At 36.1% G+C, this 24,892-nt stretch overlaps 1 protein-coding gene and 1 long non-coding RNA gene across 4 annotated transcripts in view; one reads left to right on the top strand and one right to left on the bottom strand.

Annotated features, from left to right (window-relative positions):
• LOC129415692 (uncharacterized) overlaps positions 1-19,215 on the top strand; it is a 117,065-nt gene extending 97,850 nt beyond the window's left edge. Inside the window, exon 3 of the long non-coding RNA XR_008634950.2 lies at positions 19,128-19,215. This is a non-coding gene — a long non-coding RNA (uncharacterized lncRNA). The remainder of the gene's footprint in view (positions 1-19,127) is intronic.
• Positions 1-24,892, bottom strand: part of prkg1a (protein kinase cGMP-dependent 1a) — a 123,037-nt gene that overhangs the window by 13,603 nt on the left and 84,542 nt on the right. For all 3 annotated transcript variants that reach the window (XM_055169773.2, XM_055169772.2, XM_055169771.2), the window contains exons 4-9: positions 20,708-20,813; positions 19,146-19,209; positions 11,772-11,849; positions 11,578-11,672; positions 4,656-4,721; positions 2,779-2,853 (exon numbers count right to left, since the gene is read on the bottom strand). In XM_055169773.2, coding sequence (XP_055025748.2) covers positions 2,779-2,853; positions 4,656-4,721; positions 11,578-11,672; positions 11,772-11,849; positions 19,146-19,209; positions 20,708-20,813 — 484 coding nt within the window. The remainder of the gene's footprint in view (positions 1-2,778; positions 2,854-4,655; positions 4,722-11,577; positions 11,673-11,771; positions 11,850-19,145; positions 19,210-20,707; positions 20,814-24,892) is intronic.

Here is a 24,892-nt window from a genome sequence, read left to right on the forward strand (position 1 = left end):
CACAAGAAACGAGTGATGGAAATGCCAAATTTCTAATAAAAATCCCTTAATTTGCAAAACCGTTTTTAGATTCACTTGAGGTGTTTTTTGACTTATGCAAAAAAGAGTAAATGAGAATAATGGGAGATGGAAACGCATTTTCTATGCATGCTTAGGGACTTTGTGCATGTGCAGTATCTGACAGGTCTTGCTTTAGCAAAGCGTTGCAAACATGGCAGCGCAGTGACATGACTTCCTTAAAAAGACTTTGGTTCGATCCCCAAAAATTAATGTATTTTGGCAACACGGACGTGATAAGACCAGTGGCGTAGCATTTGAGCATGCAGGGTATGCGCGTGCAAATAGGCCCGGGCCAATAGGGGGCCCAGCCCTGGGCCCGCCCCAGCTGTTAATAATTTTTTTTTTTCAATTAAATTTTTATTTGTGGCCGCTTATTTCTCCATAATGTCTAATTTCTCCGTCATTTCTTGTTTGCGTTTATTATTATTTTTTGCACTCCGTGGCTGCCGTAGACTACAATGCCATCATTTTTTACATGACGCATCGCCGCAGCAAAAAAGGAAAAGAAAACACAGTGTGAGAGGTTACTATAGCGGCTATCTATATATGAGCATTAAGGATGTACAAATATAAACATAAAAGTGGGGCCTTAAAGACAAAAGAGAAGGCGGAGAATTTAGTCACAAGTCAAAAACTACCCAAAACATTTTGTTTTTCTTTATTTAAATCTACCCTTTAAAGTAAAATTAAAGTAAAAATATTTGACTACCTTATTAAAAGTATATGTTGTTGACCTGCGTGCCAAAGTTAACAGTGCCAACGGGCAAGGCTGGGGGGGGCTTTGGCTTAAGAGGGCCCGTCAATTTTTTTGCATATGGGCTCGGGACTGACTTGCTACGCCACTGGATAAGACCCAAAATATCTTGCGTGTATAAAAGTGTCTGCTAAATGCATAAATGTAAAATGACATTTTCTAAGCTTTCCCACAATCTCTTTTTCTGTCTGTGCATGTGTTTTCTCTGTGCATGGGTTTCACAGTTCTCCAAATGGATGATTTTCTCATTACTATGCACTGATCGCATCTCTCTTATTGTGTTTCTTCTGATAATATACAGTTGCTGAATGCTCTTACATAACACATCTTCTGTATTGTATTACAGTTGCCCCTATACATCTAGAGTTACAGTTCATCCCTTCCTGTAAGTGAAAAAATTAGCTGATGCCACAAAAATTGCTGTGACAAAATCAAACTGAAACACTCTTAGAAAGGATTTACACATCTTGGTGCTTTAAGCTTTTAACACAATGGGCCCTATCTTGCACACAGCGCAATTGACTTTGTCAGTGACGCATGTATCATTCGTATTTTGCACCGGCACACAGCGGGTTTTCTCTCCACAGACGCACGTCGGGAAACTAGGGAATGAACTTGCGCTCCCTGGGTGGTTCAGCGCAAAAAATGAGACGTGTTCCGGCGCAAACCATCCCTGATGCTATTTTGCAGTTTCAAAAAACCATTGCGCCACTGACCAGAAAAAACTAGTCTAAAGTCAGTGACGCATTGCACGTTGTTCATTATGCTATTTTAAGGGTGCATGCTTGACCATAATGTATAGCGTGCACAATGCGCACACACTTTGCTTATCTAATCTACACAGATGCAACAGTTATTTTTGCAAATCATAAATTGTTACAATAAAAAATATTAACACATGAGATAAGGGAAATCATAGTGGTGAGGATTGTGGTGATAGTTTTTATTTATTGTGTGTCTGTGTTAATCTCATGCAAATAACGATTAAAATATTTTCATAAGTTTGTTGTGTGGCTGTATTACGTTTTTTTATGTAAATAATTATTAAAATGTTTTCATAAGAAACCTTCATGTATGTGAACTTGGTTTGTAAGTGTACTTTGGGGTTGGACTGCTTGCGTTTCTTGGCTTTCAGCGGTGAGGGTGGACGCAGCGATGTCCTCTGCTGGCGTCAGGTCATGTAGAGGCAGATCCACCTCCCGTTACACGGAGTGCCAGATTTATTCTGGCAAGCTTAGGATTCCCCCGTCTCCTGATATCATTGTAGCGCTTGGCGCAACGTCCTGGGGATGCCAGCTGATGAGACAATTGTGTCTATTTCCTCTCACGCCTGTTTAACTGATGCTAATTTGGGCAGGTTTCTCCCATCCCCATACAACACAACTTCTCTGTCTTTGACTGCTCTTACAAGAACGTGGGTCTCCTCGGCTGTGAACCGCTCCTGGCGTGCACCTGGTAACTCCGTCATAATAATAGCAACCCGCCATGGAACTTGCGCCCTTGCGTTTAAAGGGAATGTTGGATAGCGTTCTGATTGGTTTATTTGACGTTACGCCCAAACCACACCTATGAATAATGAACCTACTTCAGACCAACCCCTTATTGATTTGCGCCTGGCGCAAGAGTTATTTCTCCCGCCGGGAAAATAGCAACAGCGCCCAAGATCTGCCCACAAAGTCATCTGCGCTTTGCGCTTCGCACTTGCGTTTCAGATCGTTAAAATAGGGCCCATTATGTGTCATTTTGTGTTAAAATATAACACAAGTTGTGTTAAAATGTGTTGTTTCAATAATAACACAGAGATGGGTGAATTCTGAGACAATGCATTGTTGTCCCAGAATCAATGCTAAATGTGTTGTTTTTAACACATTCGTTCTAAGAGTGAAGGGTCATAAAAATAAATGTATACATTTCTTTGTAAAAACAAAAGACTCGTGTAGAAGTTAACAATTAATATCACTTACTTTGCTTTGGCCTCTGCGTCTTCACCAGTTTTATTAGACACGTCTTCCAAACCTCCAATCAGGTGTTTATATGAGCTGAAAAGAAACATCATGTTTACATCAACTTTACATTTTTATTATGATTATAGCTGCAATCTGCATTTTTTAAGATAAAAATAAACACAAATAAAACAGTCAGTGTTCAAAACCGCACTCATCTTACCCCAATTTGTAACGTAAGCTTAAAATGATTCATAATTACTTTCAGTTTGACTTCATCCCATGCAATGAAAATGAGCTATCAAGTTTCAAACAAAGAGGCAAAAATTACAGATTGCAGATTAAACACAAGATTGTATTTTGCCTACCAGTGATGGGCAGTAACTGTAATCCGATTACTTTTTTCAAGTAACGAGTAAAGTAAGGGATTACAATTGCAAAAACAGTAATTAGATTACTATTACTTCCCCGTAAGCAGGCTGCGTTACTGCGTTATTTACTGCTTGATTTTGTTTCATGAGACTGTGTGTCGTGACCGTTGAGTCGAGTGATAATGACGTATGAGCGCCGCGCCGTCAGTCAGTGTAGTGTTGAACATGAAGAGACAACATGGAGCGCGTAACTGTGCATTCACACTAGCCGCGGAAGAGGCGGCAAGCGCGGATGATTTACATGTTAAGTCAATGCAAACACGCGATTAGGCATCCTGCGGCGCGGTACACGGGGTAGCCGCGGCGCGGAAGGCGCGGGCCGTTCCGCACGAATTGAGCGTTGCCGCGGGAAACGTGCGAGTTCAAAAATCTGAACTTTGGCGGAATTCCGCGCCACGTTAACCAATCAGGAGCTTGCTGTAGTAGTGACGTGATTACAGGAAGCGAGCGGAGTGGTGTAGTCTCCGCGGAGTCGCAGAAGCCCCTCCCATGACGCGGATTTCCGCGTGAATTTCTCAAATGAGAAACGAGAATGAAGCGAGTGAACTCAAATGTTCAAGCGTCCAACTACGCGCGAATAGCGCATTTTTGCCGCCTCTTCCGCGGCTGGTGTGAACCCACAGTAAGAGAACAAAACTATCCAGCGTTTAATGCTTGGAAGTACTGAAAACCTGTAGACCTTTTAAATGATTTATAGTAATGTTAATATTATTAATGTTTGTAGACATTATGCTATATAGATATTGTTAGCAGCGTAAAAAAAAACGATGTTATCACGCCCACGAATTAGTGTGCGTAGTGAGGTGAAAAAACTTAAATGATGGAATATGCCGAAAGAATAGAATTAGGCTGAAAGGTCTGTTGCTTTATAGCATATTCAGGTCGTGCATCATGTTTTTGAAAAGTAACTTAGTAAAGTAACTTAGTAAAGTAACTAATTACTTTTGAAAATAAGTAATCAGTAAAGCAACTGGATTACTTTCTTGGAGAAGTAAACAGTAATCAATAACTAATTACTATTTCCAAGTAACTTGACCAACACTGGCACGCTGCTTTTATCACCCAACTGCTATTTATCTTTTAAATGGACCTCATTTTAGATTAAAGATCTAAGTATTTCATTAACTATTATTATATTAAAACGTCAGTAATAAGTATGATAAAGCTTTTATTACAAAATATTCTCTCTCTCTCTCTCTCTCTCTCTCTCTCTCTCTCTCTCTCTCTCTCTCTCTCTCTCTCTCTCTTTCTCTCTCTCAATGACACACGATACCTCAGCTTTTTGGGTTGAGCTGATTTACTGACATCTATATTAAAGCAGATAAGCTCCTTCACAGATTTACAACTGCAAATATAAACATTGTTGTAAATTCTGCGGATTCAATAAACCAGATAACCAGGACTGGATTACTCAGCTGGTATATCAGTGACAGCGGTGCATGCAGATTAAATGTGACATATACTCACTCTCTGTCAATCACAAGGCAGGTGACAGTCTCTGCTGCAATGAAGTTTGCAGTTCTGATATCCTCCCTGTTGTAAAATAACAAATGCACAACACATAAGCATGATATATTGAATATTGAGAGACAAACACATGCACACAGATGGACCGAATCCCTGTAGTTAGTAGTAGAGCATTGCAAGAAGTAATGGGTTTGATCCCTATAGTTAATACATATGCATTGCATAAATAAATAAATATAAATGCCATGAAATGCTGTTTAAGCAGTAGATGAAGTCTAGCGTGTCATGGCACTGAAAATGTTTAGTTTACTTGAGTTATTCCCTCTCTCTTTATAATATTTATCTTAAATTAAGCTGAATATCAACAGTTTACAATTTCAGTAAAATGAATGGAAAAAACATCAATGCATTAAATTCAGAAGACAATCTCGAACCTAACAGTCTAAGCGATTTTCTCTAAATAAAGGAATAACCCAGCCTTCCTCTGAGTTTTTTCATTCTCCTCTTCCTCACTGTCACCCCAGTCACAGTCTTCATCAGAGTCTGAGTCCCAGTCTGAGCTCATGATGCGTTCAATCACTGTCTGATCTAAGCTTGAATACAGTACTGCAGCTATAACAATCACTCTGTGACATCTGTCCCACCACTGAAATATCTGATCAGAGGAAGACCCCTCACACTGAAGTCTAAAAGCAGACACTAAATGCCGTCTGCTCCCGTGTCTAACACACACACACACAAACACACATGTGTGACGTGTGATGACGGATCCTATTCCAGCAGAACACACTTGTGCTAGCAGAGGTGAGAATTCTTCCCTACACAGCGGATCTAAAGCTGCCACAGCACAAATGCACAATAACACCGCAGCCAAAGGTCACAGCTGCTTCACTGTATTACGGTACAGACGGTACGATGCTCACTATTTAAAATAAAGCGGGTGTAAAGGGTTCTTCACAGCGATGCTACTGAAGAATTTTTGGTTCCCCAAAGTACCTTCCAGTCAACACTTCTTTATTTCTTTTGTTCAACAGAAACGTTTCATGGATATTAAAGGTTCTTTATGTAAACATATGACAAAGAACATTTCTAAACCTTTTTATGGCTTCAAAATACTTGTACACGTAGGTTTTATTTATGTATATTTGAGGAGTTCAGATGCAAAACCCTGTGCGTCTGACATATTTTCTTGTAAAAGAGGCTTTTGTATCAGGATCTTCAGTAAGGTTCAGAAGCCTAATTTCACTTTAATGGCAATGAAAAGATTATTAGTCACTAATTGAAATATTTTGCACAGGTTACATGCCGTTTTTGCCCAAATTAATTGCAAGATGTATGATATTCATTTACGCAAAGTAAACAGGTGTTCAAGGTGTTTGCTTTCATTTCTAAGCGTATATGCAACGTCTGTTCTTGGGCTATGGTTTACTTTCGGGATTTAACTTGTCATGCACATTTTTCACTTGAGTTGAATATTTTCAACTTGCGTGAAGACGCATTTGAGGGGAACAGCGCGTGTTTTTGCAGCAATCGTGCCGCCCCAAGTTCGGGTCTATTCGTGTCTGACTGTGTAATCTACTCATACAAATTGCCTTGTTTTAGCCAAAATTGCTTGCTGGGATTTGAGTAATTTTACTGGTATTTAAAACCCTCTAGACTGGAAAAAATTATTCATTCAATTTACTCAATGTAAGTGGTTGCAATCAATTTATTTAAGCTACATTTAAACATAAATATTTCAGTGTGCGGATACAAGCTTTTTTGGCAAAAAACTTCTAAAAAATACACTTTTTTGACATTATAAATATAAACCATTGCAAAATCACTAAAGAAGCAACTAAAACATGGCAAATGTAAAAAAGTCAAAATGTAAAAATGAAAAAAACTGAAGTACAAATTAGGGGGCGCTGTGATCCATGTCACTGCCACATTCAAGTCTTACAAGTTTAAATGTGATCCGTTTTGTGAAAAATCATTGCACCATTTAGCGGATTTTGCCAAACTGGCATTTCTAAATGACCTACCTGATGTCAGGTTTAGGTAAATTTAAAGTGAGTATTTCATGAATGTATAATCATCATAATGCATGCTGAAAGCATTTGGTTAATATCATTATCTCATTTTTGACGAGTGTGGCGTTTAGTGGGTTTTGCACCTGAGCTCCTCAATTGTATAAGTGCACTTAAACGAACCAACATACTGCAAGTCCACATTCCATGTTTACTTTCATTTTTTGGAAAAGAGCAATTCTGAAATAAATATTTTGTGTTCCATTAAAACATAGAAGAGAATTTATTATGGGATAAAATGTTTCCATAAAAGTGATGTGTATTTAATAGTATATATGTCCACCTGTAGCGGAATACGACATAAAACAATCAATATAGCTGCCAAACGTGTCTACGAACCTTTAATTCTTAAATGTTTCTATTTAAACGAACACACACCCATTAAATTAATCCTAGGATCAAGAGATTATTTGATCAAGTTCTGGACGTTTATGATCTCGTTATGACACACAAACACACCCAGACACAGTTTACTTTAGTATCAGGGCACTGTACTGTATGTGCTGTTACAGGTTTATAATTGGTCTCCAATGAATCGTGTGAGGAATCTGAGTGACCATGTAAAACGTTCTGATCTTCACAACCATGACCCATATTTCACCTCGGATCGCACATCAAAGAAGAAGACTGCCAAGCAGGACACCCGATACACTACAGCATATTAACACACTATCAGGATCACTGTTTCCTGGTAACACAACTAAATGCAGGATTATAACCGGGGCAAACAGTCCTCGAACAACAGACACTAGAATAGAATACAATAGAATAGACATAAAATACAATAGACATTGAAGAGAATAGAATATAGACTAGACTAGACATAAAATAAAATGGACATAAAATAGAATAGACATAGAATAAAATAGAATTTAATATAGACTAGACTAGACACAATGTGTTTCTTAATGTCAAGGAAGGATCTTCGGAAGCCAGAATTTCAATGATGCTACGTCATCGACATCCGTCGAAGGACTTTTCCAATGTTGAGGATCCTTGAAATTTCAACCAAGGACTGAGTCCTTTGTTCGAGAAATATCCCATATACAGGAAAGGATGCATATGTGTACCCTTCATGCTCTTTGCAGCGCTGAAAGCACACCTTTTCCCTGACGCAATGACGTGCACTTGCTAGCCTGTTCCATTTAACGTGTTCTCCGAATGCTAAAGAGGAGCCTCGCCTAGCCTCTGAAGGAAGTGGTTTGTAAGGCCAAGGAAGTATCCTTGACATTGAGAAACACATATAAACTTGTCATAGAATAGAATGAAATAGAATAAAATAGAATAAACATAGAATAAAATAGACATAGAATAGACTTGAATGGAATACAATAGAATATACATAGAATAGACATAAAATAGAATAGATAAGACATAGAATAGAATAAAATAGACATAGAATAGAATATAGACTAGACATAGTCTTGACATAAAATAGAATAGACATAGAATAGACTAGACATATAATAGAATGCAATAGAATAAACATAGAATAAAATAGACATAGAATAGACTAGAATGGAATACAATAGAATAGACATAAAAAGAATAGACATAGAATAGAATAGACTAGACATAGAATATAGAATAAAATAGAATAAACATAGAATAAAATAGACATAGAATAGACTTGAATGGAATACAATAGAATATACATAGAATAGACATAAAATAGAATAGATAAGACATAGAATAGAATAAAATAGACATAGAATAGAATATAGACTAGACATAGTCTTGACATAAAATAGAATAGACATAGAATAGACTAGACATATAATAGAATGCAATAGAATAAACATAGAATAAAATAGACATAGAATAGACTAGAATGGAATACAATAGAATAGACATAAAAAAGAATAGACATAGAATAGAATAGACTAGACATAGAATAGAAAAAAATAGACATTGAATAGACTAGACATAGACTTGACATAAAATAGAATAGACATAGAATAGACTAGACATAAAATAGAATAGACTAGACATAGAATAGAATAAAATAGACATAGATTAGAATGGAATACAATATAATAGTATAGACATAGAAATTCTAGAATAGTCTAAAAAATATTATTCATTATTCAGACACCAGATATAACTTTTAATTTTTTTACTAGTTGGTGCAGGACAGTTAAAGATGACATATATACCCATAAATTCTTCATACAGTGGACTACCAGTAACACTGATAAAAATATGGGACCCAAAATTATTCAGACACTTTGACTTATAGGCGGAGTCCACGATGTTTGAAAAACGCGTTGGAAAAGGAGACGGGCCGACTACCAAAACACACTATAGCCAATCAAATCAAATCAAATGCCGGGTTGCGTATGTGTGGGGCGGGTCTATCAACAGAAGGTCCAGATTCTATTGGGGTAGGGGCGTGTTTGTTTAGGTGATTTCAAATATCAACATTGGCTTTCAAACATCATGGACTCCGCCTTTAACCATGTTATGCTTTTGTGTTTTATCTTTAATTGCTGACCTTTTTCCTCCACAAACAAAATTAAGCATTCCTTGGTTAACTCTGCTTTGTTGTTTGGTTAACTCTAAGTTCTTGTCATATTTTATTACCATTATCTAAACTATAGCACAATAAAATGTGATAATGTCACAGTTAGTGGTGTCGTAAGTTAGTGTGTAAACCATAGTGTGTATGTCCTTCAAAAAAGTGGGGGTGTTCCCCAGCATCCTGACCAAACTTTTCCCATTGATCTACTAATCATCCCCATATGCTGATTGGTTATATTACTTTGTCTCCTCTCCACTAATAAACTGGTGCGTGGTGGGCGTTCTAACCCAATACAGCTGCCCCACATTATCCAGGTGGATGCTTCACATTGGTAGTGGTTGAGAAGATTCCCCCTTACATCATGTAAAAATGCTATATATATATATATATATATATATATATATATATATATATATATGTAAGGAATAATTGACGACGGGCCATTGAATTATAAGAAAATAATGCACACCAAGGTGGTAATGCGGCCCCACGCGAAGCGGAGTGCCGTTACACCGCAGGTGTGCATTATTTTCAAATAATTCAAAGGACCGGAGTCAATTATTCCGCTTATACCACGGTTACCACAAACATTGCTCTGGTGCCTATTTTTAAGACATTTGAAAAGTTAGGTGTGCGGTTTACAGAAAAATAATCAACACCCATAGAACTTTTCTCAGCCAATCAGAATGCAGCATTCAACAGACCCGTGGTATAAATATATATATATATATATATATATATATATATATATATATATATATATATATATATATATATATATATATATATATATATATATATATATATATATATAATGAATGAATTATTGTTTTTATTAATGTGAGAAATGTTGAAGGTGTTTGAATAAATTTAGGTTTGACTATAGAATAGAATAGACGTTTGATGTCACGATGAAGTGAACTTCCGATGAGTATTTATCAGTCTGGCTATTGGCTAAACTGATCTCTGTAACAATCACCTTGTGGAAAAATACATTTTTTTGGTTTGCTAAAGATGAGTCGAGAAGACGAGCATGGATCACATTCATTTTACACAGTAACATTAGCTCAGTGTAATAAGTGATGCGCATTGGATATGATATAGGAACAAAGGTAATTTACTTGTTATTTAGTTCCCATGTTTTCAGAAATAAACTACTGGAAAAGGACTCTGTTGTTATTGAGTCTATGTGAAAGTCTAGCAAAAGTTGTGTTTAGGCCCAAAAGCCACTAAGGGGACACACTAAGAAAAGTATAAAATTACTTGAATTGAGCAAAAACAACAATAGAACTGAGCAAAACACAAAAGACTAAAAAACTGTCTATAGCCAACAAAAGCCTATATAAGAGAAAAGAGAAAAAATAGAGCAAAGAACATATCAAATTACATAATAGATAAAAATGAAATACAATGCAACCGACTTGAAATGCAATCTATAAAATACAACAGAATTGAGCAGAGAAGAACAGATTTAGACTTAATAAGAACAGAATCACATTGAATGTGTGTGCAAGACTTTGCAGCATATTGTGTCTTTAATATTTCTTATTGATCTATAATTTCATGTTTCCTGTGTTCACTCTCTTCTGCACATTACAGATCAATAAACTGCTGTCAAGAACCACTGCTGACAATTTAAAAAAAAAATCTTTACCTCAGGAGTTATTGAAAGTAAGACCTTCTACAAATGTCATAAATCTGATCTTTTGGTTTGCACCCATCAGTGCCAACTGAGATCAAGGACTTCTTAAGTATGTTGTCTTCAAGATTATACAAAAATTGGTGTTAATAGTCCCTGAAATATAAAATTGTGCATCAGAAAATGGGCTCTTATAGTTACAATATATAATTTTAACCTCACTAAAGAAGCAAAGTGATTTGGAATAGAATCCGATGGCAAGAGTGTCCGATGATGTCACTGTTTGCTTTAAACAGTTTTGAGTGTTTTACTTCAGTTGCCACAAGATGGCAGCACATCCTTTAAAAGCTATAAGACTGCCTTGGATGTCTCTTTAAGCTCCTAAGACCCCAGCTTTGGTTTGGTTGCAATTTAGATTTCTTCCAGCTATTTGGGGTCAGAAAGAAACCAATAAATATAATAACCAAATATTTTTCTTTGAACATGAAGCAGTAAGTGTCCACGTTTGTGTACAACTGGTTCCAGTTACACAGAATTAAGTATTATGGTGCACACAACAAAAAATGTGATGTCCATGTATAGGTCTTAGGAGGTTAAACAACTCTGTTTTTGTAAGAATTCAGATTTATTCATTTCATTCATTGGTAGAATGACAGCGATAGAGGATAAGAGTAACACAGTAAGCAATCTCACCCTTGTAGGGCTTTTTCCCCAAACGAGTCACCTTTCCCCAGGGAACGCAGGTAGACGGGCTCCTGACTTGGACATTCCTCACGAGTCAATGTTACCTGAGCGAAGACAGCATTTACAGAGGTGAGAAAGATAAGAGAGAGTTAGATATTAACACAGAGTCATCATCATGTCATCGCAGTCTGAAATCAACTCACTTTTCCTTTACTGATAATGAAGAAAGTGTCTCCTCGTGCCCCCTGTCTAATGATGTAGTCGCCATCCTCATAGTGGGTCTGTAAAAGAGAGAGAGAGCAAAATAGGAAACAGATTATGGAGAAATACAGGACAATTCAGAAGACAGCGGACATCGGGGTCCGGCAGTGACTCTACTGAATTTAAAGGAACTATCTAAGAGCTTATATATAAGCAGATATACCTGATAAAGGGCATGAGACTGAAACATTGTTAATAAATCATTTTTTATATTGTTGCAAGACTAATAGTGTGCGGCAGGAGCATAGATGGGGTCCCATCTTAAAATGAGGGGACAACTCTATATATATATATATACTCAGATGATATAGATGGCACATTTTCTTCATCTCGCTCATCTTTCCGTGCTTTTTTGAAAAGGCGTAATATTGTATTTTGCGCGCCAACTGCCATTGTCACCAAATATTGATGAACTCGCATGCAAAGATGACAGCATAAGTTACACACAACAACACGTGACATGAGCTAATCCAATCAAGTTTGAAAACAGCTGTCAATCAGACTAAGAAATCAATATTTTCTTATTTTATTTAAAGCAATTGGAAATCTGAGCGGGCGGACATGTAAATGAGGGGGCCAAGGCCCACCCAGGCCCCCTCGTGGCTACGCCCCTGGTGTGCAGGATCTTTTCTGATTTTTGACCATATTTGGTCTTTTTTTCGACATGCCTATTACTAACAAGTGTGCATCGGTGACTGCTGATTGTGAGTTAAGAGCTTTCTAGTGATGCACTGCAAAAAAATGATTTTCAAGAAAAAAAATTCTTAGTATTTTTGTCTTGTTTTTAGTAAAAATATCAAAAAATTCTTAAATAAGATGCTTTATCTTGATGAGCAAAATGACCCAAGAAAAATTTTCAAGATTTTTTTGCATACCCCATTGGCAGATTTTTTTATTTATTTTTTTTGCTTGGAAACTATGCACAAAATCACTTAAATTTAATATTTTTGGTCTAAAAACTAGACGTTTTGTTCATCAAAAAAGCATCTTAATTTAGGAATTTTTAGATATTTCTACTGAAAACAAGACAAAAATACCAAGTAAGGAAGTAATTTTTTGCAGTGTGTGTTGCTTGTGTTTTCAAAATATGTGTTTGTTGCGTCATGTGAACCATGTGCATCACGTGTTTTGTCAAAATAAGTGCCTGCTGCACACGCGTCAAAACCGTTTATGATAAAAGAGACGCTCACGTTCGCAAAATACACGTAACAGTAAACTCTGATAACGCATGAGATTATGCGAGTATCTAACCAACACGAGCATCTCTTTTATCATAAACCCTTTAATCTGCAGCATGGACTTATTTTGACAAAACACGTGATGCACATAGGGCTACATACATGTTGTGACGAACTTCACATCAAGCGCCCTCAAAAAAAGAAGTCACCGCCTGCCACTGACCGTGAGATGTCAGATCCACTTTAATTATGTCTTATAAATATGTTTTAAGTACTTTAAAAGGATATATTTATGAATGTTTATTTAGTTTTACCAATTTTCTGTTTGTCTCCTATTTACTGTAATAACAGCCTCATATCAGCCATACAGCTTTCTTAATATCAGCATCAGTGATAAAAATACCCATATCGGTCGACCACTAGACCTTTCCATCTAAATTCAATCTACAAATTCTGCAAAACGAAACAAAAACAACACTGCTTGAGATTTAGAAAAGATCTCACGGGTGGCATATCTGTATTTAGATTATAGTTTATTTATTCTAGAATACAATCTATTTCAAAGGAAAGAAACCGTAAAATAGAAGATGAACTTGTAGATGTGCAAACCCACATTCTTAAAAATCAAGGTTTCTTAAAGGTTCTTGGTTTGGTATTTTTCCATAACCTTTCTGTTGCAAAAATGTTTTTTCTATAGCATCACCGTGAAGACATCTGTGTATTTTTGAGAGCATGATATAAACATCTAAGATATACAACATCCCACCCCCCAGCTGACATCTAGCATCTCGCTGACCCCCCAGTAAACTGTCTGGGACCTTGACCTCCAGACATGTCAGTCTGAAATCAGATATGACCAGCGGCATGGAAACTAAACCCCATCCACTCTGATACAAGCAAACACTTTGCTCCAACATCACCTCCAATCTGACCTCCAACACCACACACACACACACACACACACACACACACACACACACACACACACACACACACACACACACACACACACACACACAATCTCCTGCTGTGTGAGATCTGGGAGAGTTTTGTGGCGTCTTATCTGATCATGTTAAGAAACAGCAGATGTTAAATGGCTAAGGGGTCGAGCACACCAAAGTGTTTAAATGCGGCTGAAAATGGCAAGCGATTGTAGACTTTGTTTATCAGTCGTTGAAAGATGCGCCGGTTAGTTGTTGTTATATTTGTCCTGCCCCTCCTCCGCTGTGATTGGACGGCCGAGTGAGAAGTGACATTGACGAGCTGAGCGCTTCACCCAAAGTTAAATGTTTTTCAGCTCTCTGCAGAGACGCGGTAAGATATTTTTGGTAGGGGGTGCGGATGTTCTGTTACATTTACATGTGCGTTAAACACCGCAAAACAATTTGGCTATATTTTTTTGAAAAGATTAACTTTTTCTGATATGCAGGATAAGGATTCATTTGGAGAAATAACGCTAGTCCTCTGGACTTTTGGGCTGTGTGATTGAAAAAAATCCAAAATTCTCTTCTGAGACATTGCGAAGCTGATAGATAGGCTACAGATAGCCAAGTAATTCGTTCTATGTGGCTGTGAGTGCGTGCTTGTGTGTTATGCTTATACGTATACGCAGCGTATCGGCTGAATCGCAATCACGTCGTCAAAACAAATCTGATTGGCTAATACACACTGAAATAAATTAAATCATTTTAAAATTCCTAAATCATTATCTCTTCATCACACAGCCCAAACGTGACATACAAAATGTCTTGGAACAGTAACAAATAACAATCAGAGATATTTATAAGCTATCATTTTATGGTCATCGCAGTTTAAAATCTTTGCCACCAGGGGGTGCTGCCCACTTCCCACGCCCATGACTCTCTGCGCTGAGCACGGAAAAACCGCAGAGCGTGGAAAAACCCCGGACAAAACCGGACAGCTGCTGGCGTTTTTAAAAGCACCACTCTTTCATTGGAAACAATTAAAAACATATGCTGGCCGCCCCTGTAAACTTTCGTGTGCATGCTAGCTAAGTGAGGGATGCTTTTGTATTTTTTTTTTCTTTTTTTGCAAGTCGCTCTGGATGAAAGCTTTTCCTTTATGTCTTGAATTGGATTAACAAATGTACTGGAATCTGCAAACAAAACATGCTAGACCTTTCATCGCTTTTTTTGCGATTCAACTAAGCTCATATTTATTTTATGTTCGAATTTCAAGTATGATGTCATTCATCACATAAACTATGGACGTCAAAACTATTGACAAAAACACATTTTTCCTTCATTCTGATGAACAGCAAATGTACCACAACATTTATAATCTTATGCTTTAAAATTGTACTTGTGCTGTTTAATAGCAAAAAAGGCACTTGATAAAAAGCAAATTTTATATAAATTTCAACCGATTTCAATCTTTGACATGATCTTACTCAGTGAATAATAAATATATCATGGTTATATATGAAGAGTTTCGTTCCAAAACGAGATAACTCCGTTTTTTTTCTTTTTTCAGAAATCTCATTTTTTGGTTGTGCATTCCAGTTAATATCAATTCAACTGCATTTGGTTTGTTTTGATTTAAACCTTCATAACATAAAAAATACAGCTAAGTAGCACAATAAAACAAAATAATAACATGATTACATAATAATAAACATGTTTTGACAAAAATGTTAAAAATGGATTTATCTTGTTTTGCAAGTAAACTCTTTATATTCACAAAATATTCTTAACATTATGTAAGTGTTTTCTACATTAAATCATATGTAGTAAATCACAAAAACTGACTTTAGCTGGGCTTTCACAGGCAGGGTCACATTTTTATCTAATGCAATGGCACACACTGTGTGTCTGAAGTGTCTGAATATTTTCGGTGGCAGTGCAGCTAAATTGTTTCAAGATAAGGGGATAAACCGAAATAGAAAGCACTCAGAACAGTGTTAATATTCATCATGTGTCTGATATGTCTGGATTTTTAAATATCAGTAAGTTAAAGTGAATGTTTAATTTAATGAATGTGTTTTAAATATCAGTCCATGTACGCCCGTCCTTAGATCACTCCAGCACATTTGCAAAATGAGCTCAAAAAGCTTGGCAAAATGTTAGTGTCTTGTTTCTGTTTAGAGATTCTCAATCTAAAAAGACTCTCAGGAGATTCATAACATTTGTTTTACAAATCTCGTGGGGATTATTTAAGATATGACTGGAATGAGAGTTTGGCCGGCTGATGTGATGTTCTGTCATACGTTAGCACAAAGTAGCACAGCTCTGGACTACAGTCATGATGATCAACAAATCCAAACAACAACCTGTGAACTACAAGCATCTTGATGTACTGAGACTGTGAATGAAGTTTGTGAATGATACTGACTGATGACCAAGTTATTTATAATGACTACTGCCCATCTAATGTCAATGTCAGCTTTATTTGTATAGCACTATTCAAACAACAATATTGCCAATCTATTTATTCTCTGCAATGTTAAAACATTGATGTTGCTTTTTTCATGCTTTTACAAGTAGTTATGGAAATCATAAAACACACACACACACACAAACTATTGTACAACTAAAGAACATTTTGAAGGACCCTCTTATTTTTATACAAAAATATTAGCATATAAAAATCATCACTATAAATGCGTGAGCGTGCAGGTGTCCTTTGTGTTGGCGCGCTGCTCATTTTAAACGCTACAAAATGACATTTTTCAAGGTTGATTGTGTCTTGTGGTCCGGATCCAGGCTGCGGTCTGTCAGCTGTATGGGATTGCATAATGAACCCTTTTAATTAATCACTTTTTAACCCATTACCTGGCGTTGTCTCGTGAGCGGGACACCTGCAATTACTTCAGTATTTATAATGTACATTTTCATCTAATCATGAGATCATTGAAAAGGTCTAAGGTCACATTTTTGCTGACACCTACAAAGTGTAGGGATGCATATCAATTAATCGCGATTAATCTATAGCAGAATAAAAGTTTTTGTTTACATCATATGTGTGTGTGTACTGTGTATAATAACTTTGTATAGTTAAATGCACACACATGCATGTATATATTTAAGCAATGTTTACATGTGTACAGTATATACATTTGTATATTTATGTATAATTTATATTATATATAAATATAAATACTTAATATATAAATATATTTTTTTCTTAAAATTATACATGCATGTGTGCATATTTATATATACATAATTATTATACACAGTTCACACACATATATGATGTAAACAAAAACTTTTATTCTGCTATAGATTAATCGCGATTAATTGATATGCATCCCTAACAAAGTGTCAATTTTAACATGTTATAATAAATTATCTGTGGGGTATTTTAAACGAAAACTTAGCATACGAACTCTGGAGACACCAAAGATTTATTTTACATCTAGTCCCCTTTAACTTCTGCTAAGAATCAATATCAACAGGGTCCCTCTATAGTAAACTAGCCTATTTCTGATAACTAAATAAATAAATAAATAACAAAAGTAAATCCTTAAAGTACCTTAAAACCACACCAAAAGTGTATCAACTATTACACTGAGTTAATGTTACTGCACTGTAAAAAAAAAAAGTACAGCATGAAGTTAAAACAACTTGGTTTTGCAAGTAAATTCAGCATACTATTTTGAGTTTTGACCTGTAAATAGTTGACATAACTTATAAAAACTAGTTTAAAACCAGGGGCGTCATCCACCAATTTTTTAAGGGGGCACAATGTGCACAGCTCACAGAAATTTGTGCATACACAGACATCAAACGAAATATTATAGAGCTTTCAGTCTTTTCCATGGCACTTACATTTCTAACAATTTGAGCGCTTTCATACAAAAACCTCCAAAATAAAAGTGTTGACTAACTTTCATATCAAATACTATTCAAATAGAATAATTACATATTGGCATCATATTTAATAAAGCAATAAACCCCAAGAAGCAGTGGGTTACCAGTGCATTTTATAACAGCTAAGGGGCGTTGTTAGGCACGTCGCGAAGCGGTGCACTGGTAACCCAACGCTTTGAGGGGTTTATTGCGTTTATAAAACGGTTACTTCATATGCATAACGTTAGCGGGATTTTAAAATTATTTGATAATTTTGTTTAATTTATTTAAATAATTTTAGCCATTTAATGTTGCACATACGCTGTAAAAAACACTGGATTTACTAAAAAATATAGACAGTGCATCGTTTTTGCATCCCCTTTTTTCAGTAAGTTTTACTAAAAAAAATTAAGCAATGGGGCACTATATTTTTTAGAAAATCCAGCCTTTATTTTTTTCAGTGTATATTGGGGGGCCTTAAACCAGCGTTAGCCCAGGGCCTCACAAAGGCTTAACCTGGCACTGACAATGTTAACTACAGATCCTTAAATTCTTGTCTGGCTGCCAAACCTCTTGCAAGAGCGGTGATTCATGCTTGCCGTCTCCTGTTGTTTTTAGGAAACCAAAACATTTTTATTTTCGACGAGGTATTTGTTCCAGATCTCAGTTTAGCCACTAGCTAGACCGCTAAACGAACACAGACTTGAAGTTAACTTCGAACCAGGCGTGTAACCTTGACAACGTGCCTTTCGATGAAACCATCTTCAATAGAAGAATATGGCACTCTTAAGATTGTACTGTAGTGTATTCTATACAATAATGGAAATTAAATGGAAATAATAATAAAAGAAAAAAATTATTGGCAGAGGAAATTACTTGGAGACGACCAATCATGGCTTATCTTTTCATGTTTGTAAAAGAAAACAATATTTTGAGCTTATTTAGTGAACAATAAATTGTGCATCGTTGTAAACGAACAGATCTGAGCTCTAAATTCAAATATGAAGGCACGTCGATAATGTGAAATCTCATGACTAAACACATATAGAAATCTGTGACATTGATACACATGGGATGGCACGAGGATGAGTAAATTATAAGCATTTTGATATTTGGGTAAACTATTTGTTACTTAAGTGTTACAATGTTGTTTCTTTAAAAAATGTGTAAATAACAAAGAGAAAACACACATAGTGAATATACAGTAAGCAATACGAGCTAGAGAGCGGTCTGTTGAGTTAGACTGTTCAGAGATCAGTGCAAAGAGAAGTACAAGCTTTAGTTTAATAACGTCTGTGTTTGCTCATAGATCAGAAAGATTTCCTACCTCCTCAAGGACGTCAGCAAGCTTACTCAGTATTTCCTCTGGAAGACTTCGGAATGTCGGGACGCTGCAAGTGAGACACACTTTGCATTATTATAGGATAAAAGTAGAACGATCTCACCTGTAAATGTATGATTAAAGAGGTCTTTGTTATTCAAAGATTGTGTGTTCTTGCACTATTTGGGTTTTAGTCTCCTTATTGGACAGAGACAGTAGAAAGTTCAAGAAAGAAAGAACCTGTCGCATCTCAAAACCTTTCTTTATTCCCTCAACATATTTTCAGACACATTTCACCTTTATCCATACGTTCTCTCTGTGTTGATTAATATTCACAGAGCAACCGGTGACTTTCCTATCTCGCCGAGACAGTGGACACAGCTGGTCACCATCACATTTCTGAAAAAAGCTGCTCTCTGCCACAGTAACAGCCAAAATATCACTTAATCACCATAAAATAAAACCTCTCAACACATCCGGTTCTCAATTACGTAATGGAGAAAAAAGGTTTGCGTCTGGCTAATTTGTGAAACCATCACTTAGATTAGGAAATACATTTATAAAAAAACAAAATGAATCATGGTTAGATGGGAGGAGAGAATCCCTGATGAGATTTGTTCATGTTTGTTGTAACAGCACAAACATTGGCAGGGCTGATCTGTGTCTTGTGCGTCATGAGATGCTCATACATCAATAAAAGCTCATGCATAAATTTTTCACATGCCATAAAAAATTCACGAGTCCATTAAAGTCTCCTATTACAGTTTAGTGTAAGAACAGCAGCAGAGCAACATAAGGTGAGGAGACACACAGGTCAAGCTTTATTTAAAAATGTTACTGCTGAACTCTGTAACGGTCAAGCTAACACCATAAGACCACCATAGAGGGATCATTTTTAGTAGTTTTCAGTGCATTTATTGTTGACATTTTAATATATATGCATGCATGTCTCCTAATTTAATAACCCTTCTACAAGAAAAAGAAAAACACTTTAACTCAATGATAGCCTCAAAAAGATTCAATAAAAGATTTATGTAAAATATCACTTTAGACACCAATCATAGGTGTATTTGCCTTGCAAGATTTCTTTTGGGTTAAAACTGGGACCATAATGACTTGATAGACAGCAGCTTGACTAATGCTTCCACATGCACCAAGCTTTAATGTTAACAGCTAGTGAAGTGCATGAAAAAATGGTGGCAGTAATATAAAAATAACATTAACATTAATGAACCCACATTAGGTGATTCATCAAGCTTTCATCACTACTCATTTCCTAATAAAAGGATAGGAAGAAGGAGATTTCAGGAGCCTTTGTTCCAATAATTGACTGAAGCTTCCACTGAAACTCCAGTCCAGCTCAAAGTCTTTGATCAAGTTTGTAGCCTGACAATGACAAATTTAGTCTTTAATATGTCAAATTACCCCATGTGCTCTTCTTTAGGTGCCATTATACAAATGAAAACATCAGATGATAGATAAAAAAGAATAAAGTAAAAAAGAAGGCGGGGTTAAATGAAGGGGAGGGGCATCAGAGAACACACTTTCATGATGAGACATCTGCTCACCTTTTCAATAAGTCCATGTACTCGGCGTGTTTGATAAGTCCCGTTCTCATCATGATGGTCTGGAAACATTGTCTGTCGATGGCCCATAACTTTACGCTGGTCACAGCTGAAAAATACATCAGAAACATACAGCATCAGTTCTTTATCACTTTATCAATATTTTTGTCTTACAGTAAAAATTTCCAAACATAATTAGATATTTAAATTTGCTTTGTGAGAAAACATATTTTAGTGAAGTTTATGCTTAAAGAGGACATATCATGAAAATCTGACTTTTTCCATGTTTATGTGCTATAATTGGGTACCCTTCTTTCAACCTAGAAAATGTGAAAAAGATCAACCCAGTAATTTAGTTTTGGTAAACCATTCTCTGCAAGCCTGTGAAAAAAAGAGGTCATTGAAATTTGTCTCCCCTTGTGATGTCCCCTTGTGAAGGCGATCTTATTATCATAATACCGCCCCTTAATCTGCAACATCATTTGAAAGGACACACTCAAAAATGGCAAATTTTTACTTCACATACCTACTCTGGGGACACCAAAAATTGATTTGACATCTTAAAAAAGTCTTATGCCCTTTAAGCAAAAAAGCCAATGTGGTAGGAAAATAACTGTACTTTGCACCATTTTGCTTATAAAGTAAATTTGGCTTGTTTAAAGGATGTTTAGATATTTTTAATGGAAATAAGATTAAGGATTTTAATTGATTTAAAATGAAATAATACTCTTTTTATAAGAGTATATAGGACCTCAATTCAGGTGGCAACATATCCATCTACACTAAATACAACCAATAAAAGACATTATATATCAAGATCAGTGATAAACATTTGTGATTTAACTAAGGGGCGGTTCCCCGAACAGGGATTAGACTAGTCCTAGACTAAAATAAATGCTGTCCAAACTCAAAACAACTTGCACATATCTTAAAATACATCAGTGCCCTTTGTTCTAAGAGTGTCCGAACCTGATTGGAAGAACGTCGGAGCCGCACTGATCTTTAATATTTACGATTAGAAATCCTTATGTGTGGGGGGAACACTGAGGACAAATGCACGCATATAAACAATTATAAACAATATATAATCAGAAAGCAAGATGATGAAAGACGGACAATTTTCCCGCTGTCTCCACCCAAACCTTCTTTTTTTCCTTAAATTTTCTGTGAAAATCATTCCAAACATTATCATTGAAATTTCTTCCTGCATATCGTCCGTCATGGTTATTCTAAAATCTTACGAGATTTTGGGATATTTCCTGTATTCACAGTCGAGACCCTTGTTGAAAATCTGTTCGTGCTGTCTTTGACACATCATGGCACACCACACACTATAGGAGCAAAATGATTAAATCTAAGAATTTTTATCCTCATGTTTGTGGTCTATGAAATTTTGAAAATCTTATAAGATGTAAAAAAATCTTTTGGTGTGAAAACTAACAGCTGGCTTTAACATCACAACGCATCATTTTCAAAGTGAAAGTGATTTTATTCAGGTAAACTGAGGTTTGCAACAAAGGAGGTTTTGCCCAAAATAGTAAACATAATGCAACCAACTATTTTAAACTCTATGTCAGAGCTTTTAACATGGATCCTAATGGAGAAAATGACTGTTTTATATTTAGGTTTGAGTATTGTTGTGTTTAAATATTGTTGTAATGTTGTTCATGTTATGTTTTAATTTAATTAGCTTATTACGAAAGACAGACGGAAATTTTAAATGTCATATAAAGGTCGTTGTAATGAATTAAAGGCCAATATGACGGGAGAAATGGAGTGGGTCAGACATAATTTTCTCATCCTCATGTTCTGTATGAATTTCTTTTTTTCTGATGAACACAAAAGAAGATATTTTGATAAATGATGGTAAGCACACAGCTGATTGTAACCATTGACTTCCATAGTAGGAAAACAAATATTATGGAAGCATTGTGATAAATGATGGTAAGCACACAGCTGATTGTAACCATTGACTTCCATAGTAGGAAAACAAATATTATGGAAGCATTGTGATAAATGATGAAGAAGATATTTTGATAAATGATGGTAAGCACACATCTGATTGTAACCATTGACTTCCATAGTAGGAAAACAAATATTAGGGAAGCATTGTGATAAATGATGGTAAGCACACAGCTGATTGTAACCATTGACTTCCATAATAGGAAAACAAATATTATGGAAGCATTGTGATAAATCATGAAGAAGATATTTTGATAAATGATGGTAAGCACACAGTTGACGGTACCCATTGAATACAATTGTATTTGTTTTTTCTACTATGGAAGTCAATGGTTACAATCAGCTATGCGCTTACATGGGATGGGATGGGTTAAATCAGAGATCCTGTCACTTTTAAACACAAACACTTTTTTATACTCTTGAAGCACTTGGACAGTAACTTTAAAAAAAGGTAACATTTATGAACAGATATGTACTTTTAAGGTATATGTACCTCTGAGGTGCTAATATGAACCCTTCAGGTACAAAGATGTACTTTTGCTGCCCCAGTGTCAGCTTTTGTACCTTTTCTTCTGAGAGTGTATGACCTAAATAACCTTAACACTAACCAGATCTCCTAAAATTGCTGTAGTTTGACTGATTTCTGATCCAAATTGATCAAAATTGGCGTAATTCAGGTAATCTGATGATGGGGTGATGCTTTCTAAAACCTAACAACAACTCTTTTGGATCTGTGTTTTCTCTTATTCTCTTCTCACAGTGAACCGATGTCCTTGTATAAACTCAGAAACTATACGGTTACACTGCAACATTTACCAACAATATTAATGACAGCTGCGAGAAAGATGGATGACTGAGAGCTTTTTCACATTAATAATACATAAAGACAGCTGTTTGGCAGCGATGTGTAACTCTTGAAGTTGTGTACAGAAAACAGAAGCGTGAACACGTGCGGCGACGTTAGGATCACAGTAACAAACTAGATTTTCACATTTACTGGAGAAAATGTCAAAGTTAAAAATGAACATGCTCCTAAAAAACTCAATTTCTAGTTTAACAAGACTGAAACTTCACAGACGTCTTGGTTCATTGTTGCTTTATCAGATTGACAAATGATTTCCCATCTGCAGGTTGACCTGTAGGGTACAATCAAAGTCTCTAAATCCCTCAATTCATCCATCACGGGTGGTGATGCTGGGACTGAGGTTAGTTCTGTCCCCGACTGAATTCATCAGGTTTAAACTGAATGCATCAGACTTACTTATGACATCTGCACTTTATTCTGCCTCCGGGGACAGAGAGAGACAAAAAGAGAGACATTTTGCATTAAATAACAGCTAAATCTACCATTGCTATCTGGTTATTCATTGTGTGGCTTAACTCTCTCTTTTTGATTGTTGAAAGGTAGAGACAGAGAGAGAAAGAAAGAGAGAGAAATGACCTAAAAAAGACAGACGCGCTGCATAATGGATAAACAGATCGCACGGGTAGACTTAGTTATTATTTACTGCGAAACAGTGAGTGTGCAGACGGGTGACTATTTACCATTTGAAACACCCACTCTCTGTTCGGTGTATTAAAGAACAAACTCAGAAGCTTTGCTCCCGTTTGGACCCATAATGACATTCAGCCCCCTAGCAGATCAGATGCACACAACATCCACCTACACAGCCACAATACAACATATGTTTGCAAACATGACTTGTGCATTATTTCAAATGTAGGCCTACTCCATATTTACCTAAATCTAAATCCCTCCCCGAAGCAACATTAAATGTCCATATGAACACAGGCTCCATCTACTGATTTATGCATGCATATTATGCCAGGAGAAATTCCCAACCATCACTGAACCTGGAAGCAGATCTCATTTCTAATCAGAGTCTATGCTGTTATCCAAAGAGTAATGTGTCATTGAATTTGATTAAGGCTGGTCGATGTATGGAATATATGATTGAAATAGATTAAAGAGGTGGGTTTGATTTTTTGTAGAGCAAAAATATGTAGAGATATACTGATTTTATAAAATATAAAATTTCTTTAAACGTGCAGAACTTTTCGGTTGCATAAAAGGTTCTACAGACTATAAATAGGTAAAAGAGAAGTAGTTAATTGGTTTAATTAAAACAAAATCTGGTTCAAATGCTCGGTTGTTGTGGGTCTTTTGAGTAAATGTGAATGCTGCCACCCGAACTTTGGTGCGCACTAAACAAGCAAACCGAATTT

Source organism: Misgurnus anguillicaudatus, chromosome 11, assembly GCF_027580225.2.
Source record: "Misgurnus anguillicaudatus chromosome 11, ASM2758022v2, whole genome shotgun sequence".
Lineage (NCBI taxonomy): Eukaryota > Metazoa > Chordata > Actinopteri > Cypriniformes > Cobitidae > Misgurnus > Misgurnus anguillicaudatus.